The sequence below is a fragment of the Phyllostomus discolor genome, chromosome X (genome assembly GCF_004126475.2).
Source record: "Phyllostomus discolor isolate MPI-MPIP mPhyDis1 chromosome X, mPhyDis1.pri.v3, whole genome shotgun sequence".
Lineage (NCBI taxonomy): Eukaryota > Metazoa > Chordata > Mammalia > Chiroptera > Phyllostomidae > Phyllostomus > Phyllostomus discolor.
In genome coordinates, this window is record NC_050198.1 from 40297437 (window position 1) to 40318251 (window position 20815).

A 20815-nucleotide genomic window follows, 5' to 3' on the forward strand; every position below is an offset into this window, starting at 1 on the left:
AACTTTAGAATTTTATTAGATTATGCTGAAACTTTACCTTTTCTACTCCATGATACACACTCTTTCATTTTTCAAAAATATTTTTTCTGTCTGAAGTGTACACTGAGCAGTTCTTCTTCACATGTACTTTTCAGTTCATTAAACTGTCTTCAGTGATATCTAATCTTCTGTGTAATATTAATCTATTTTCAATGACTATTTTTCTTTTATAGAAGGTCTACTTAAAATAGATCTTTAAAAAATCTGCTTTTTCTTGCTCTTATGCCATAATCCCTGGATCTTTTCTCATGTTCTCAATTTCTCCTTTGATGTCTTTATTATCTTTATAATTCCTTTATGATATGTTTGATTATTCTGTTATGTCAGGGGTGTCAAACTCATTCACCAGGGGGGCCACATCAGCCTCACGGTTGCATTCAAAGGACTGAACTAATTTTAGGACTGTATAAATGTAACTACTCCTTAACTGTTAAGTAGTTGAAATTACATTCGACCCTTTAAAGGCAACCACAAGGCTGATGTGGCCCCCGTGAAAATGAGTTTGATACCCCTTTGTTATGTTAAGTTCTTGGAGAGGGTCTAATTCAGCTATATGTTATATCAGCTGACTTGCTCATGACCATTTTCTTGGGCATTTTGTTGTGGATTGTGAGCTCATTTTCAGTAAGCATTTATTTGTGGTTATGTCCCTCTAGCATGTTTTTTTCTTTTTTTTTAATTGTTGCTCAAGTACAGTTGTCTCCATTTTCACCCCACCACACTCTCCACCCCACCCATCCCTACTTCCCACCCTCATACCTACCCCCTTTGGCTTTGTTCATGTGTCCTTTATACAGGTCTTTAATGGACCTTCCCTATTTCCCCCCATTATCCCTCTCCCCCTCCCCTCTGGTTACCATCAGTTTATTTTTCATTTCAATGTTTCTGGTTATATTTTGTTTGTTTGTGTGTTTTGTTGATTAGGTACCACTTATAGGTGAGATCATATGTTATTTGTCTTTCACCACCTGGCTTATTTCACTTACTGTCATGCTCTCCAGTTCCATCCATTCTCCAGCATGTTTTTGTGTTTACTGTTGTAAGTGAATCTATAGGTATCCTCATCTTTAGACCAATTTATGTTAATTTATTGGCTTGTAAGCCCTAAATCAGGCAGATAGGGTACATTTAACATTAATTCCATATAAGATTAGATCTGAGGTTGTTAAATCTCAGTAGAAAGACTACCCCTAAATTGCTCTTCGTTAGGAATTCATGCTTGGATATACAAGTTTCCTTTTTGAATTTTCATGTTGTAGACTGGTTTTGTCTACTTCATTTTATCTAATTAACCCTTTTGCTGAGATTGAGCTCTTCAGGATTTTGGTTTTATGTGGGAGTCTAGTTCCAGCATTTTACCTGGCATTGCCCTGCTTTATATCTGTTGTTCTGGTATAATTACTAATAAAGCCTCCTCTCTCACTCAAGTGTTCCAGTTTAGACAACAAAGTATATAATACCCTAATTCTTAGGCAGGAATGTGCTGGTTATGCTAGAGGAAGAGAAAAGCAAGATTGAGTAATCTGTAGAGGGAAGAATGGTTAAAGAAGAGCTTAGATTATTTCACGTAGCATGATATTCTCAAGGTCTATTCATGTTGTTGCAAATGGAAGTATTTCATCTTTTTTTAAAGTACATTTTATTGATTATGCTATTACACTTGTCCCATTTTTTCTCCCCTTTATTCACCTCCACCATGCACCCCCCATTCTACCAGCACCCCTCCTTTGTTCATGTCTATGGGTCAAACATATAAGTTCTTTGGCTTCTCCATTTCCTGTACTATTCCAAACTTCCCTGTCTATTTTGTACCTACGATTCATGTTTCTTATTCCCTCTCCCTTTCCTGCATTCTCCCCCCTCTGCCTTCCCGCTGATAACCCTCTATGTGATTTCCATTTCTGTGATTCTGTTCCTATTCTAGTTGTTTGCTTAGTTTGTTTTTGTTATTTTTTTTAGATTCAGTTGTTGATATCTATGAGTTTGTTGTCATTTTACTGTTCATATTTTTGATCATCTTAGTTTTCATAGATAAGTCCCTTTTACATTTCATATAATAAGGTCTTGGTGATGATGAACTCCTTTAACTTGACCTTATATGGGAAGCACTTTATCTTCCCTTCCATTCTAAATGATAGCTTTTCTGGATAGAGTAATCTTGGATGTAGGTCCTTGCCTTTCATGACTTCTCATACTTCTTTCCAGCCCCTTCTTGCCTTCAAGATTTCTTTTGAGAAAACAGCTAATAGTCTTATGGGAGCTCTTTTGTAGGTAACTGTCTCCTTTGTTCTTTCTGCTTTTAAGATGCTCTCCTTATCTTTAACCTTGGGCAATGTAATTATGATGTGCCTTGGTGTGTGCTTCCTTGGGTCAAACTTCTTTGGGGCTCTATGAGCTGCCTGGGCTTCCTGGAAGTTTATTTCCTTTGCCAGATTGGGAAAGTTCTCCTTCATTATTTTTTCAAATAAGTTTTCAATTTCTTGCTCCTCCTCTTCTCCTTATGGCACCCTTATGATTTGGATGTTGGAATGTTTAAAATTGTCCTGGAGGTTCCTAAGGCTCTCCTCATTTTTTGATCTTGTTTCTTCATTCTGTTCTGGTTGAATGTTTATTTCTTCCTTCTGCTCAAAGTCATTGATTTGAGTCCCTGTTTCCTTCTGTCACTGTTGGTTCCTTATTTATTTTTCTTTATTTCACTTTTCATAGACTTCACTTTTCCCTCTATTTTGTGACCATACTCAACTATTTCTGTGTGCATCCTGATTACCAGTGTTTTGAACTCTGCATCTGATATGTTGGATATCTCTTCATCACTTACTTCTTTTCCTGGAATTTTGATCTGTTCTTTCATTTTCTTTGTCTCAGCACACTTGTTACATAGTAAGGGGTGGGGCCTTAGGTATTTGCCAGGGTGGGGCAACCCACATCTCTGTGTTTTGGCAAAGTCTGAATGAGTGTTTCTTCTTTAACTCCTTGGTTGTCAGATTCCATACAGTTCAATTTGCTGGCAGTTCTGGTTGTTTTTGTTTTTAAATTTGTTGTTGTCCTTCTTTTGGTTGTATGAAGAGGCAATGTGTATCTGCCTATGCCTCCATCTTGGCTGTAAGTCTCATCTTTTCTTATGGCTGAGTAGTATTCCATTGAGTTAGAGGCACACAATGCAATATATAGGTCATGTATCATAGAAATGAACACTTGAAACCTATATAATTTTATTAACCAATATTACCCCCAAAGAGATATAACTTAAAATAAAAATTTTGAAAAAGAAGAGCTAAGAGAAGAAGGCAAAAACCAGTTTACAAAGTGCTTTCTAGGTAAGGGGAAGGTATTGGAACTTATTCCATGTATATTTGAAGGCCATTAATGGATTTGAAGCCAAAGAATTTTAAGCAGCTTGTGGATGTTTCTTTATTTTACCTGGCTTCCTAGAGGTGTCCCCCTTGCCTTATGTACCATATTTTGCTGTGTATACTGTGCATCCATATTTTTGACCCAAATTTTCAGGAAAAATCTTTTATTTTAATGTTTTAATTCAATTTTTTATTTCCTTATATTTAGGAACAAAACTGATTATCATATTCCAGGGTATTATTTTGCATACAGATATCATTATTGCTTTCTGGAGTTATACTTTTAGTGCATAAGCATAAATAAAAGAACTAAAAACATTTATATAGCTATAGAACTAGTATTACCCATGTATAATGTGCATCCTCATTTTTCCCTCAAAAATTTGGGCAAAATTGTTCATTATACATGGCAAATATGTAGTTTAGGGGTCAGTCAAGGATTGGGGCAGATTTTGTACTCATATTTTGAGACTCACCCTATGCGTGGTTTTCTTGCTTCCAGGGCCTTCCCCCAGAATTTTCAGCTGTTTGGCCAGCCTTGAGCTATATCTTCTTATATTTTCTTTTCTTCTATTGTTGTTCAAGTACAGTTGTCTCCCTTTTCCCTCCCCATGTCCCACCCTCAACCCTCCCCCATTTTATGTCCCTTTAGATATTAAGCCAATAAGTTTTCTGATTTCTGCCAAACTCACAATCATCACCCAGCACAGTTCTTTTATCTGTGATTTAGTGGAAGACTCCTCTATTGTTTCTGCCTGCACTTTTTAAACATGAAGTCTTCCTCATGTATGTATAGTGTAGCTATTAGCTAGGATTTGGGACAGAGTATGTACTCAGATTTGGGGTACCATCTCTACTGTGGCTTTCTTGCCTCTAGGACCCCCATACCTAAATTTCCAGATTATCTGCCACTTTGAGCCAGTAAGGCTGTGTTATCCTAGCATATGAATTATAGGTTTGGAGGAGCAAATTCAGGAGAGAAAAGACACAAGTGTAATTTTAATCTGTTGCTATTACCACCCTTCAAGGGTAGACTTTCCACAAGTTTTTGTCTGCTTTCAGTCACTTTCCATTGCTTTCAAATAGTCTCCCTCTATATGTCTTTCCATTAATTTATATATTTATTCAAAGTTTATAATTAATAGGTATAAGAAGGTATATGTACATAATTTAGTCTGCTGTTACCAAAACCTGGATCATTTATTATCATTTTAATTTGTGTTGATATTAACAGCAATTTTGAAAATTTTCATGTTTATTAGCCATTTTTATCCATTTCATGAATTTTCTGTTCATGTCATTTACCCATTTTTTTCTTTGTGCACTTTTATCTTATTTATCTATAAGAGTTCCTTGTTTTTCAAGATATTAATTCATTAAACATGCTAATTTTGAGGCTCAAATAAAATGTGTTTTAAATTTTAAGGTTTTGGATTCATTATGATTGTTCTATTCACTTTTCATGTTCATATACGGTCATTTAGTAGAATGGACAAGGTAATGAATTTGTTTTTACTAGAGATTCTGCTGTGCAGAGAAGGGATCTCTTGCATTTTTATAAGGCAGTGTCTTATGGTTAGCTTTTATGATGTGCAGGGCAGTGTTTGTAGTGACTTTCCTAAGCAAAATCTTCCCAGATATATTACCTTTGTACTTACTGATGTCCATTTTTTAATCATAATCATTTGTTGTACTCACACACAACTACTATTAATAGGCTGCTGCATCTATTCATCAGAGAAAATATTGCAATGCAATTAATATCTGCTAAGGACACCGTAGGTCCTTACTAGAACTCTATTCATACATTGTTCTTTTTCTATTTTGTCCCTAGGAATACACCATTGATGTATTTTTTCGACAGACATGGCATGATGAAAGATTGAAATTTGATGGACCCATGAAGATCCTTCCACTGAACAATCTTTTGGCTAGTAAGATATGGACCCCTGACACCTTCTTTCACAATGGCAAGAAATCGGTGGCCCATAACATGACCACACCTAACAAGTTACTCAGACTGGTGGACAATGGAACCCTCCTTTACACAATGAGGTCAGAAAGTGGTACTTCTATCTAAAGTATAGTTGGGGGTAGGAATGGGGTTGAAAGCGGCATGTTTCAAGCCAAACATCAAAAATTCTTTCAAGTTTACAGATTATAAATGTACATATAGCTGTGTCCTTCCTAACGTAATTTTCAGGTATACACACTCACAGACATATATATTATAGACACATATGAATTGAGAGTTGGCCATATGAACATTCTCATAAACACAGATATATATCCATGATGTATAAATGTGTGCCTATTCCAAGACACATGTGGACTAACACACAAGCATATTCAAGAATAATTAAATACACAGATTGACAGCCATATATAGAGGTATGAACACTATGACAAAATGAGCCAGGTTTTAATGTAGCCAAAATCTTCTCCTATAATGCAGAGTTATGAGCGTGAAACGAGATAATAATGGATATTTTCTGAAACTACAATGTGTGTGTGTGTGTGTGTATATATATATATATATATATATATATATATATATATATATAGTGTGTGTGTGTGTGTGTGTCAGTGTGTGGGTGTATATGTGAACTCCTTTAGGTATGTGTATACACACACACACACTGACAAACACACAAAATTACAGCAACATATTTTTAATTCCACAATGTCTGGGAAAGCTGAGGAGTTTGATATAAGTGAAGCTTTTCAAGAACTTAAGATTATATCTTTTAAGCAGTATTAAATGATTTATGAAAAACAAAATTGTAATGGCTTTTATGCTTTGGGGGCAGAAATTATGATATACCGAGTTGGACAAAAGTAGGTTTACAGTCATTCATATGGCAAATCATACAGTAATTAATAAATCATAATATGAGAATAAACTCTTGTATACTCACAACTGTAAGTTTACTTTTGCTTAATCTTATATCTATTAGTTGATTAAAACATATATCATAATTTTATACCCCCAAAGCATAAAGAGCTTCATAATTTTATGCTTTTTTCATGAGGCATTATTATCATTAGAGATTTTAGGTATTAAATTTTGTTTTCAAAAAGAATGATTTTAATAAGATTTCCAGCTCAATAAAATTCTATGTCCCAACACTAAAAACTTTCTTGGTTCTTGTCTATGCTTTCACTAGTTCCTCTGCTATCAGCTGTCACTTCCTGAAGCTTCCTCTCCCATGAGTTAGTGTCAATTTTAAGTAACTAAGTGAACATTTATTTAATAGAAAAATGTGATCCTTTAATGCAGGTTCTGTGGGTATTCAAAATTTGTGTATTTGTTATTTTTTATTTTCTTTTTTCAATATATTTTATTGATTATGCTATTACAGTTGTCCCATTTCCCTCCTTCACTCCCCTCCACCCTGTACACCCTCTCCCACCCACTTCCCCCCACTTTAGTTCATGTCCATGTGTCATACTTATAAGTTCTTCAGCTTCTACATTTCTCATACTATTCTTATTTCCCCCTGTCTATTTCCTTCATACAATCTATGCTACTTATTCTCTGTACCTTTTCCCCCCTCTCCTCCTCCCACTCCCCTGTTGCTCACCCTCCATGTGATCTCCATTTCTGTGGTTCTGTTCCTGTTCTAGTTGTTTGCTTAGTTTCTTTTGGTTTTGCTTTAGGTGTGGTTGTTAACAATTGTGAGTTTGCTGTTGTTTTACTGTACATGTTTTTTCTTTATCTTCTTTTCTTAGATAAGTCCCTTTAACATTTCATAAAATAAGGGCTTGGTGATGATGAACTCCTTTAATTTGACCTTATCTGAGAAGCACTTTATCTGTCCTTCCATTATAAATGAAAGCTTTGCTGGATAGAGTAATCTGAGATATAGGTCCTTGTCTTTCATGACTTGAAATACTTCTTTCCAGCCCCTTCTTGCCTGTAAGATCTCTTTTGAGAAATCAGCTGACAGTCTGATGGGAACTCCTTTGTAGGTTACTGTCCCCTTATCTCTTGCTGCTTCTAGGATTCTCTCCTTCATTTTTACCTTGGCTAATGTAATTATGATGTGCCTTGCTGTGTTTCTCCTGGGGTCCAACTTCTTTGGGGCTCTCTGAGCTTCCTGGACTTCCTGAAAGTCTATTTCCTTTGTCAGAATGGGGAAGTTCTCCTTTATTATTTGTTCAAATACATTTTCAATCTGTTGCTCTACCTCTTCCCCTTCTGGTACCCTTATAATTCGGATATTGGAACGTTTAAGGATGTCCTGGAGGCTTCTAAGCTCCTCATTTTTTTTTTTTTGAGTTCTTATTTCTCCATTCTTTCCTGTTTAGTTGTTTCTTTCTTCCTTCTGGTCCACTCTATTGTTTTGAGTCCCATTTTCCTTCCCATCACTGTTGGTTCCCTGTGCATTTTCCTTCATTTCTTTTATGGTAACCTGCATTTTTTCATCTAATTTGTGACCAAAATCAATCAATTCTGTGAGCTTCCTGATCACCAGTGTTTTGAACTGTGCATCTGATAGGTTAGCTATCTCTTGGTTGCTCAAAAGGATGAGTTCTGGGGCAGTGATTCATGCTTCTGTTTGAGCTATCTCTCTCTCTCTGTCTCTGTTTTTTGGTTTTTGTTTTTTTTGGTTTTTTTTGGACTGGTCACTCCTGTTACGGTGAGGGGCTGAACCTTAGGTTTTTACCAGGGCTGGGCACCCCAGTTGCTAGAAAGTGATGTTTTGTGTGGGTGCGGGGTCAAGAGGGAACAATGGCGGTAGCTCCATTCTCCGTGGGACCTCAGTCCCTTCCCTGGGATCCTTGGTTGCGTGCTCTGCCCTGTTCCGCAATCGCTGCCTCACTGGGTCTGCCAGCTGCCACTTGCATACTCAGGGTCCATCCACTGAGATCTTGCATGCCCCAGATGCCTTACGCTCCCAGTTGCCTTATGCGCCCAATTCTCCCTGTTCTCCTCAACGTGACCCCACGCCCGGCTGCTTGTCTCTGCCCCTTCTACCGGTCTGGATAAATGGGTCTATTTCAACTTCTTGGCTGTCCGACTTCCATTCAGATAAATTTTCTGTCAGTTCTGGATGTTATTCTGCCTCTAAATTTTTGTTGTTCCAATCTTGGTTGTGCGTGGAGGTACGGTGCATCCACCTATGCTTCCATCTTACCAGAAGTCATATTTGTTATTTTTAATATGTGAAATAAAACTCAAATAATGCATGCCTGGTAAATATGTGGTAAATATATGAAATGTGTTTGCCTGTATGCTAGTCCTTTATTATTTTAAACTTGCAATTTTTTGATGTTTTTCCTGAAAGAGTTTGGGGATAAGAGGATAGCCAGGGAAGAATGAATAGCAAATGGATACTTAAGGGAAAAGTTGAATTTATAGAGGAGAATCTGATTGACTAGAGGGTGAATGAGAATAAAGGAGAGGAGAGAATGTTAGAGAAAAGTAGATAGAGAGGTGAAGGGAAAATAATCTAGGGAAGACATCAATAAAATTAATGTATGTATTTTATTGATCTCTTCCCAAATATTATATATGTGTATTAACTGTATATGCATGAATATGATCACTTCAGGAAAGTATTTAGAGTGATAAAAAATCATGCCAAAGATCCAGTCATGCAGTATCACTATTATTAAGGCAAAAGGGGAAAAGTGGAACCTGTGGAGACCAAAGGAAAAGTAAAGAAGGTATTCACAGGACCACTAATGTGCAGTGCCTTGAAAGCTAAGTGTGGTAGTCAATACTGGTACTTTTAATATTTCCTGTTTACCTCCTAGGTACATGGTAGTACTTCATTTCCATGGAGACTTGAAATTAGGCAAGAACAAATGACTTGCTTTCTCTAACCAAATATGAGTAAAAATAACATGTTATTTCTGAGGGAGGATAGGAAACTTTTTAGAACTAGTATATGTGTTTCCATGTTCCTCTCCCCTGGCCACAGTGAGTATCATTTTGCCAGGTGGTCTTGGCTCTATTGCTCTGTGTTTCTTATTGAAGATGACATAGAAGAGAATGACCCTCACCACAACCTCAGAGAGACAAATAGTGTGAGTGAGCCATAAACCTTTGTTGCTTTAGTACACTGAGATTTTAGGATTACTTGTTACTGTATATTAATCTAATCAGTTTTGACTGATATATGAAAGGAATAACAATTTTTTAAAAAAGATGAGTGTGATCAATAGTAATAACATTGATAATAGCATAATAAGTACAATAGTTAACATCAATATAGAACCTATAATGTGCCAGGTACTCTTCTAATCATTCTACTTTTATAATCTTTATGACAACTCTATGAGATAGGTACTATTATTCCCACTTTACAGATGAGGAACCTGAGACAGAGTGAGTAAGAAAATTTTCGAAGATGACCTATGTTGTAAATAATAGAGCCAGCATTCATACTCTGCCAGTTTTATTGCAATTTCATGCTATTTGTTATTATTTATACATTTTTACAACATTGTTGGTTATTAAAGAGAGCTTAATTAATATAAATAATTAAAATTATGGCTCAGGCAAGTGTGACTTAGTTGGTTGGTCACTGGTTTGATTCCCAGTTAGAGCACATGCCTCGTTTGTGGGTTTAGTCCAAAGTTGGGACATGTGTGGTGAGGCAGCCAATTGATGTTTCTCTCTAACATTGGTACCTCTCTCCCTCTCTTTCTCCTTCCCTTCCTCTTTCTCTAGAATCATTAAAAAAACCCCACATTTTTAAATATGTATTAGGTTTGGCAACATGGAAGACATTGGAGTTCTTTACATACACTGTTTCAATGTAGTGGTTAGTGTTATGCAAAGTTTTTAGGAGTTGGCATAGAGGTAGTAGAGATAGTAAACATAGAAAATACTTTCTGGTTAGTCCCTTCATGTTCTTTCATCCAAAAACATATATAAATGACACACAGACAACAGTGGGGTGATGATACCCAGAGGGAAAGGGACAGGAGGCTAGGTGGAGGTAGGTAAAGAGGGGCAGATAGTGATGAAATGAGATTTTGGTTGGGGTGATAGGCACAAAATGTAGTGTTCCAATGGTGTTTTATTGAGTTTTACACTTAAAACCTGTATGGTTTGGCAAACCAATGTCATCTCAATAAATTAAAAAATAAATAAATAGATGAATGAATCAATAAATAAATGCTTTTTTAAAAAAAATGAAAGGGTTGGGTATATAATAGATACACCCAGGACTAAAAGAAACAATTGCTATATTTTTTGAATGAAGAGACTGGCAAATGTTTGTGAGATAGCAGAAGGGGGCTAGTAGAAAGACAAAGATTGAAGATACAGTAGAAACAGGGTTTTGTTGACATCAAGATTCCAGGGAAAACCATAAGAAGATGGCATCAAAACTATAGTGAGCGTTTTACTTGTAAAGGAAGAAGGACATCTCTCTTTATACTACATGAAAGAATAGAGGTTAGACATAACTTTTTAAAAGGAGTTGAGAAGGATAGGACAAAAGTGTGGTTATAATGTATGAAGAAGAATTTGGAGAGAATAGAGAATAAGTAAAGGAATAGATATAGCTACACTTGTAATAAAGTGCATAAAGGAAAAAAGTTCAAAGAGGAGATGGGGGTGTATATAATTGTGGAAAGAATGTAGTGCAGTAGATATAAACAGAAGAAGAAGGATGAGGTGGTTGGAGGAATTGAATGATGATGAGGAGATATGAATGGGTAAAAAGCAGTCATGAAATGGAAGAGTAGCTACAGGGAAGAGAGAATGTTGGGCAGAAAAGAAAATGAACACAGAAAATGAGAATAGTATATGAAAAAAGAATAGAGAGTGGGTGAGGAGAACAGGATAGTGAAAAAACTGAATAATAAAAGAAAAAAAATGGATAGAGGATAAGTTTGAGCTTTGGAGACATGGTAGAAAGGAAAGAAGGAAGGAAAGGTGGCATAGGGATGTTCAACTATGAAGAAGAATGAGGATACAGATTGAGGAGGGCACAAGAAAAAGTTGAACAAAGGATCAGTCACCTGAAAATAGAATTGGATGAAAGGGAAGAAGAGACCATTGGGTTCTTTTTATTTTATTCTCAATTGGACAGGAAAGTGGAGATTAGGAAGATAGGAGTCTGTGCAGAATGGCCTGTGTTTATTCTTTTTTTTTCTTGTGCTTATGTTTAAGTACAGAATGGATGAGGTACAGAAGTTTAGAAGCATGAGAATCCATTGGTTTCCTTACACAGTATATGCTTTGCCTTGGACCCAGGATAATGGGTCTGGAGGGAGAACTAGGTTCAAGACAATATAAAAACTTGGCTCTATTTAGGACCCCACAATGTATTCATATGGTGACCTTTTACAAGGTACAGATGATCTGCTTTCTCATTCAGGTAACAATGTATCTGCTGCCTTTATATAGACGCATAAAAAGCACAAGTTGGATAAGGTCTGAAGAATGCTTAGAATTTTTCAGAAAGTGTTTGTTAGTCTACAGCATTCCTATTATCATTTTTGACACCTGGATTCCATGGGAAAACTACAGGACAGCTTCTTAGGAAAATCTTACCAAGGATTGCATGGCTAGTGGTATTTCTCAAATACCACTAATTTTTGTAGTATTGGTTGTAATTTTTAATCTTTCACTTCTACCCTTATTTATTTTGGTCCTCTCTTTTTTTTTTTCTTCATGAGTGTGGTTAAAGTCTGTTGAATTTGTTTACCTTTTCAACAAACCAGCTCCTGGATTTATTAATCCTTTGAATTATTCGTTTAGTTTATATGTCATTTAATTCTGCTCTGATCTTGATTATTTCCTTCCTTCTACTCACTCTGGGCTTTGTTTGTTGTTGTTCCTCTAGTCTTGTAGATATAGGGTTAGGTTGTTTATTTGAAATTTGTCTATCTTTTTTTAAGTAGGCTTGTATTGCTATGAAGTTCCCTCCCAGGACTGCCTTCACTGTGTCACATAGGTTCTGGGTTGTTGTGGGTTTATTTTTGTTTTTCCAGAAACTTTTTTGTATCTTCCTTGATGTCATTGTTTCTCCATTCATTGTTTAATAACATGTTATTCAGTCTCCAAATATTTAACTGTTTCTGAGTTCTTTCCCTTGAGGTTAGTTTCTAGTTTCAAGCCATTGTGATCTGAGCAAACATTTGAAATGATTTCAATTTTCTTGAATTTCTTGAGGTTTATTTTGTGTCCTATCATGTGGTCTATCTTTGAAAATATTCCATGTGCATTTTGAAAAGAATGTGTATTTTGCTCCTTTGGTATGAAAGATACCAAAGGAGCCATTGGTAAAGATACCATTATAGGATTATATATATTATAAAGTCCATTTGATCTACGGCATTGTTCAATGCCACAATATCCTTTTTGATATATTGTTTGGAAGATCTATTCATTGTTGACAGTGGGGTGTTAAAATTCCATAGTATTAGTGTGTTGTTGTCAATATCTTTCTTGAAGTCCTCTGGGTATTTCCTTATATGTTTGGGTGCTCCTATGTTGGTTGCATATAAGTTTACAATCTTTATAGCTTCCTGATGGATTCTTTCCTTTAGAATTATGAAATGGCCTTCTTTGTCTCTTCTTCTGGCCTTTGTTTTGAAATCTATTTTGTCTGTTATAAGTCTTGCTATCCTGGCTTTTTGTTCCTGTCCATTTGCTTGGAATATGTTATTTCCAACCCTTCACTTTCAGTCTGTTTAGGTCTTTTGTTATGATATGGGTTTCTTGTAGACAGCATATATGTGAGTCATGTTTTCTCATCCATTTAGTTGCCCTATGTCTTTTTATTGGAGCATATGATCCATTTGCATTTAATATTACTATTGATAGGTAGTTATTCTTTGCCATTTTTCCTTTTGTACCTGTGCTCCCCTTTCTCTCACTCTGTGCCTTCATCTTCTTAAAGCAGTCCCTTTAGTATGCCTTGTAATGCTTGTTTGGTGGAGGTATATTCTTTTAACTTTCTTTTGTTTGGGAAACTCCTGATTTTGCCTTCCATTTTAAGTGACAGCCTTGCTATATAGAATAGTCTTGTTTGTAGGCTGTTGCTTTTCTTTATTTTAGATTTTATTTATTTATTTTTAGAGAGAGGGGAAGGGAAGGAGAGAAACATCAGTGTGGGGTTGCTTCTCATATACCTCCCTACTGGGAACCTGGCCAACAACCCAGACATGTGCTCTGACCAGGAATCAGACCAGCTACCCTTTGGTTCACAGACCAGTACTGATTCACTGATCCATACCAGCCAGACCTTCTGTCATTATTTTTTAAACTGATTTTCTGTCACTTTCTCCTTTTCTTCCTCTTCTGGTATTCCTATGATTTGAATGTTGTTTCATGTTGTCCTCCAATTCCCTTAAGCTATCTTTCTATTTTTTGCATCTTTTTTCACACAGCTGCTCTACCTGGGTATTTCTTTCTACATTGTCTTCCAGCTCACTAATTCAGTCCTCTGCTTCATCCAACCTGATTGCAATTCCTTCTACTGTATTTTTTATTTCAGATATTATATTCTTTATTTCTTCCTGATTCTTGTTTATAGTTTCTATTTCCTTTTTCATGCTGTTATAGTTCTAACTCAGTTTCCTGTAGTTGTCACTGAATTCCTTGAGCATCCCCTTAACCATTTTTTTGAGTTCTATGTGTGATAGATTTCTTGCCTCAATTTCCTTTAGCTCTTTTACTGAGGATTCTTCCATTACTTTTGATTGGGGGTTCTTTCTTTGTCTCCCCATTAAAGTTGACCCCTTTTGTTTGTCTCAGGATGCTCTGCTTTGCCTACCTGTCTTTGTAGGTGGACTGTTGTGGTAGGAGTTCTATGGGACTCAGTGGTGCATTCTCTTTAATCTCTTTGTTTTTATGTTGTATGGCTGCCCTTTCTTCCATTTATGTGGGTTCTCTTGCTGTACTTGGGCTTTACTTGTTGGTGGCTTCTCCAATCTAGTGAGCTTATTGGTAGTTACAACTCTCACCTTGTCTTGTATGCTGTTGTATAGGTATTGGTTAAGAAAGCAGTATTACCAGAGAACCAAAGCTACACCAGCAAAATGAATCCCCCTACCACATCAGCAATCTCAACCACAATTGAGCAAAATTTAATAAAGGTGAAGAGAGATTTCAGATATTATAAGATATGACAAAGGGAATATGAGATGACTAAAATAGGGGGGTGATAAGAGGGAGGTAAATTGATAAGAGTGGGGATAGTATGAAGGCGAAGAAAAGGAGATAACAAAATTTAAAACATAAGTAAAATATGAAAGGAACAATACTGTCCTATTGAGCAATAGGAACAATGGGGTAAGATGAGGGAAGGGTATACTCTGAGGTTTGAAGTAAAATTTAAAAGGCGCTGGACCAATAGGAGCAAAATTGAAGAAAAACCACAGCAGGGTTAATAGCAATGACAGCTGAATGAAGTTTAATAAAGGTGGAATGGGAAAAAGAATATTATACAAAAGCAAATGGGATATGAGATGTCTACAGTAAAGAAAAGTGATTTTGAGATGATGGAGGGAGCAAACTATTAAGAGTAAGGAGTAAAGTCCAGACTGAGAAAGGGGTAAAAATGAAATAAAATTCCTCACTGAACTGATCATGGGCAGGGGGAAGGCAAAATGGAATAAGACAGAGAGAGTGTGTTCTGTGGGGTTCAAAGTACTAACAAATAGTGAAGAAATAGGTGTTCCTTTGGAGAAATATAGCAATAACCATGGTATTTCATCGAACTAGCCACTGTTAATAAAAGGTGGAAAAGAAATAAGACTATTATAGGAGGGTAAAAAGAATGTGAGCTGACTTAAGAAAGAATAGTGCTTATGTGAGGTTAGATGGAGGAGAAATCGTGAGAGTAAGGGATAGGTACATGGTATAGTGTAAGAGAAAATAAAGTTTACAATAACAGTAACAAAACTCAGGAAAATGGTGAAACAGATTAAGATCATGGAAAGGTGCTGTGTGGGATTTGTAATAACAATAGTATGATAGAGATATATAATCTGAATAAAAAGTAAAAGGCTAAGAATTGTAAGTTATTTGGAATATGAGTGAAGTAAAAGAAGAAAAAATAAAATGCAATATGAAAGGAAGAAAGCAAACAAAAAACTATAAAAAAGAAAAGAATTAGGAAAAAATTTAAAAATGCAAGTTCTGATGAAGAACAAGGTGAAATTTGTCTGAGATGTTGGTATTCACTTGACTTCTTTCTGGATCTGTCTCTGATTTTCTCTCAGTCCAGGTCTTACTGTCTTACTCTTGAAAAAAGAAAGACCCCCTGCTGGTTCATTCAGCCTGCCCAGTGGGTTTTGCAAATCTAGGCTGCTGCAGGAGTTGGGGGTACAGCTCAGTTTTCCCTTTTAGGCGGTTTGGCAAGGAAGGGGGCTCAGTCTGGGTTACAATAATCACAGGTGCTCAGTTTCCAGTCCACTGCCCTCAGAGCACTGTGTGCCCCACAGTCTCTACTCTGTGCATCTGGGCTGGGCTGGCACCAATAAACTATCTCGCTTCACACCCCTTTAATTGATCTGTGAGGTGCACTTAGTGGGAGCAAATCATGCCCACAATTCTCCCTCCTTGTTGGCCAGGCAGCTGCACTCATGAAGTAAGTCCCTGCCCAGTGTGTCTCAGTTCCCCTTTTGAAAAAATCTCTGTGGGCACTGCTGGTGCTCCAAGTCACTGCCCAGCTTTCCACACACCCCAACTCCCTGGCACTTGCAAGTCTATGTCAGTCATAGCCAGTCATAGCCCACCTCTTCTCCCAGTTCCAGGTGCTGCCAGGGTCACCCCCCCACTCTCTGGCATTGTCCTGGCTCCTGACCACTGCCCTATCTTGGCTGTGCTACCAGCTGTGTTTGTGCCTGCTGCCTTTTTTTCCACCTAGCAAATTTACACTTTCAAGTCTCTCCCTGTGCTGATCTGTGATTTCCCTGCCCTTGGAGGGGAAGGAGCTGCTAGGCTGCTATCACCGAACCAGTTCACCTCTGATGTTCCCATTGCAGCCACGTTTCTGGGGCCATTCCCAAGCACTTTCCCCATATGCATTTAAAACCTCCTTACTGCCCATTTTGAAGCATCCTCTGCACCCTTTGGCTTCTAAACTTCATATCAGCTAAGATTCTGTTGGCTATTTTCTTTCTCTCTCTCTCTTTTTTTTTAAATATCAGCTAAGTGTCTCAGTTGGGTGCACAAGCAAGTGGGCTCAGCTCCCACCTACTTTGCCACCATCTTCCCACAACATTTTATTTATTGATGAAGATATGGGTAAATAGGTTCATTGCATTTTTCTTTATACCTATTGTATATAAATGTTGCATAACATATAACAGTAAAACAGTTCCACCAATTGATTATTTGAGTAAGAAAGACAAGTACTAATTGAATTTAACTAGATTTTATCCCATTGACTTGAACCATTCATTCAACACATTTATGAGTGCTTATCATGTTTATGGCTTTGAGATATGTACTAAGCTACAGAGATAAATAAGATTCAGATCATGCCTTAATTACCTTACAGTCTAGTCATTAAAGCAGATTTGTGCACAGATTGCTTCACAATAATAAAAAGTCCTTAAACAGAGGGAGGTACAGTGAATTAAAGTGTAGGGAGCATCCCAAAATCATTTGGAGGTATCACAGAAAGTTGAAGAAAGGAGGCAGTGCTTATCTTGTATCTTCAATCTTGAAGAAAGTGTAGGTAACTATCAAACAGATGAGGAGGGTATTCCAGGCAGAGGAAATAGCATACACGAAAGCAGGTATCATGAATTGACATCATATATCTGACAACTAGAGATAAACTGATGAGAAAAATTAGATGAGATCTCTGCCCTCACATAGCTTACATTCTAGTGGGGAAAACAATAAAATAAATCATGATGATAAAGTAGAGTAAGTGCTATGATTGGGGAAGCAGAGAATAGTATGGGAGCATCTACCAGGGACAATAAAAATGAGTAGATGGGGAATTACCACAATAAATTCCAGATGAAATCATTTTACAACTGAGACTTAAAAGAAGTGTAAAAGTAAATTAGAGTAAAAGATAGGGAGTAAATGATTCAGTGAGGGGGGATGGGGAAGAGATGAGAGGAAGGGAAGGACAGAGGCAAAGAGAACAGCAGCAATGAAGGCCAGGGTTATGAGGAGGGGAGGTGGTGATAATATATTAAAGAAACTAAAAGTTCATTGTGACCACACCACAAAGTGGAGTACAGGATAGTGGCCTAGATTGAAGAAGGGGTACTTATGAGGTATGTTGACATAAAAATGAAATGGATCCATTGAAAAGTTTATTGCAAAGGAGTGACACAAACAGATTTTCATTTTAGATAGGTCATTGTGGGAACAGTGTGAAAAGTAGATTAGAGAAAAGCAAGGATGATGGTGAAGTGCCTAGCTTTATAAGGTACAATACCCTGATAATAATATTAATAATACTCACTATGTGTTAGAAACCTGCTATGTGTCAGAAACTTTACATAAAACATCTCTAGTCTTCAGAAAAAACTGTTAAAATAGGTATTATTATTAGGTTGGCTAAAAAGTGCCTTTAGATTTTTCTGTAAATCATAAGAGACATTTTTGGCCCTGGCTGGTGTGGCTCAGTGGTTAAGTGCTGGCTTGCAAACCAAAGGGCTGCCGGTTTAATTTCCAGTCAGGACACATGCCTGGGTTGCAGGCCAGGTCCCTGCGGAGGGGGGGCGGGCATGCAAGAGGCAACCCAAATTGATGTTTCCTTCCCTCTCTTTCTCCCTCCTGTCCCCTCTCTCTAAACATAAATACATAAAACATTTTTTAAAAAGACACATTTTTCATTTTCACCAATAACTTTATTGATTTGGATATTTTGAGTATGTTGGCTATCTCTTCACGGTATAACATTGATTGCTTTCAATTAAAGCCTTGATTTAATCACTATCAACTTCAACTTGTCTACCTGACCATGGAGCATCATCCAGAGAGAAATCTCCAGCACAAAACTTCACAAATCAATTTTTTAAAAAGATTTTATTTATTTATTTCCAGACAGAGGAGAAGGGAAGGAGAAAGAGAGGGAAAGAAACATTAGTGTGTAGTTGCCTCTCACACATCCACCACTGGGGACATCCACAACCCAGGCATGTGGCCTGACTGGGAACCGAACAGGTAACCATTTGGTTTGCAGGCCCGTGCTCAATCCACTGAGCCACACAAGCCAGGGCACAAATCACTTCTGACATGTTTGATTAATCACAGTACCTTCTCCATACATAACACAAATCTTTGTGTGTGTGTGTGTTTCAGTTGCGTTTTTACCTTTTTTGAAGTATAAAGCATAATATGCTGAAAATGTTGCTTATATTATTCCATCTTCAGTATTAAAATGACCACAAAAATTCACCAATTTTGATTTTTTTAATGCATGCTATATGACAGCTGTCACAATACAATCTAACAAAATTGTTTTGAATGAAGTTAAGACAATGAAGTGCTACTAGAGCCATATTACAGAAAAAGACCAAATGAACTTTTTGGCCAGCCCAATATTTCTGTTGAATTGATCCAGAAAGTAAAGCTTAAAAATTAACAATGACTTGCCCAAGACGATGTAGTTATTAGGCAAATTCAGGACTGTCTGTCTTGGTACTATTGCATTCTCAACTAAATAAGGTTTTTTAGAAGTATATGGGTCTATGAAAGGTATCATTGATGGTATTTGGTGCCTGATTGGAAGTTAGGGGGAGTTCAGGATGTTATATGATTGCTTTCTGTAAGTAAAAATTTCCCCTAGGATAATGGAAGTACTGAGGGTTAGGAAAAATAATAATCCAAGTGTTAACATTTTCATGGAATGTGGAAAAATAAATAAGCCTTTGGAAAATGGCAGTGACAAGGAAGTGTAGTGGGAAATATAGCGAAATGGAATAGTACCTATTTGGAAAGATTCTGCATGACAGATGAGGTATAATAGTCTGGAAGTGATACAACATATGTTTATCCTGTGGTTACAAGGAAACATTACTGTTTTTTAAAAAAGTGAGCAATGGCATTTTTTTACTATTTTCTTTTAATTATTATTTTTATTTTTTCATCTTTATTATATTTTTCCATTACCATGTAGTCCCCTGTAGTCCCCCTGAAAATCACCACACTCATGTCCATGAGTCATTTTTTCTGTATGATCAATCCCTCCACACCCTAACCTCCCCACCCCCAATAGCTGTCATCTGCTCTCTGTGAATGAGTCTGTCCCCATTTTCCTTGTTAGTTCAGTTTGTTCATTAGATTCCATGTATGAATGCAATCATATGGTAATTGTCTTTCTCTGACAGGCTTATTTCACTTGATCTTAGCCAAAAGGCCGAGCAGCAATATATTTCACTTAGCATTATGTTTTCCATGTCCGTCTATACTGTTGCAAAGGGTAAAATTTCCCTCTTTTTGGTGGCTGAGTAGTATTCCATTGTGTGCCATAGTTGTTTTAGCCACTCATAATATCTTTTAATATATATTTTAAAGATTTTATTTATTTATCTTTAGAGAGAGGGGAAGGAAGGGAGAAAGGGAGGGAGAGAAACATCAATGTGTGGTTGCCCCTCACGCGCCCCTTACTGGAGACATGGCCTACGACCCAGACATGTACCCTGACCGGAAATTGAACCAGTACCCTTTGCTTCCCAGTGTGGTGCTCAATCCACTGATCCACACCAGCCAGGACTATCTACTGATCTATTGATGAACACTTTGGGTACTTCCATATTTTGGTGATGGTAAATAACACTGCGATGGACATAAGTATGCTTATGTACTTTTGAATTAGTGTTTTGTATTACTTTGGATATATTCCCAGAAGTGGGATCTCTGGATAAAAAGGAAGTTCCATTTTACATTTTTCTGCATACTGCTTACCACAGTGGCTGCACCAATTTGCATTCCCACCAACAGCACAAAAGGGTGTCCCTTTCTCCACATCCTGGCCAGTACTTATTTTTTGTTGATTTATTGATAATAGCCATTCTGACAGGTGTGATGTACTATCTCATTGAGGTTTTAATTTGCATTTCTCTGATGATTAGTGACATTGAGCATCTTTTCATATGTCTATTGCATCTCTGCATGTCCTCCTTGGAGAAGTGTCTATTCAGGTCCTTTGACCATGTTTTAATTGGGTTGTTTAGTTTTTTGGTGTTGAGTAGTGTAAGTACTTTATAAATTTTGGATATTAATCCCTTATCAAATGTATCAGTGAATATGTTCTCCCATTCTGTGGTCTGTCTTTTCATTTTGTTGATGATTTCCTTTGCTGTGCAAAAAACTTTTAGTTTTATGTATCCCATTTGTTTATTTTTTCTTTTGGTTCCCTCACCTGGGGAGATATATCCAATAAAAAATTGCTGTGAGCAATGTCTGTGATTTTGCTGCCTATGTTTTCTAGAATTTTTATGGTTTTGCCTCTATCATTTAAGTCTTCATTCCATTT

General features: G+C 36.9%; 1 protein-coding gene across 1 annotated transcript in view; it reads left to right on the plus strand.

Moving 5' to 3' along the window:
- GABRA3 (gamma-aminobutyric acid type A receptor subunit alpha3) overlaps positions 1-20815 on the plus strand; it is a 351529-nt gene that overhangs the window by 199843 nt on the left and 130871 nt on the right. Inside the window, exon 5 of the mRNA XM_036017204.1 lies at positions 5227-5447. Coding sequence (XP_035873097.1) covers positions 5227-5447 — 221 coding nt within the window. The remainder of the gene's footprint in view (positions 1-5226; positions 5448-20815) is intronic.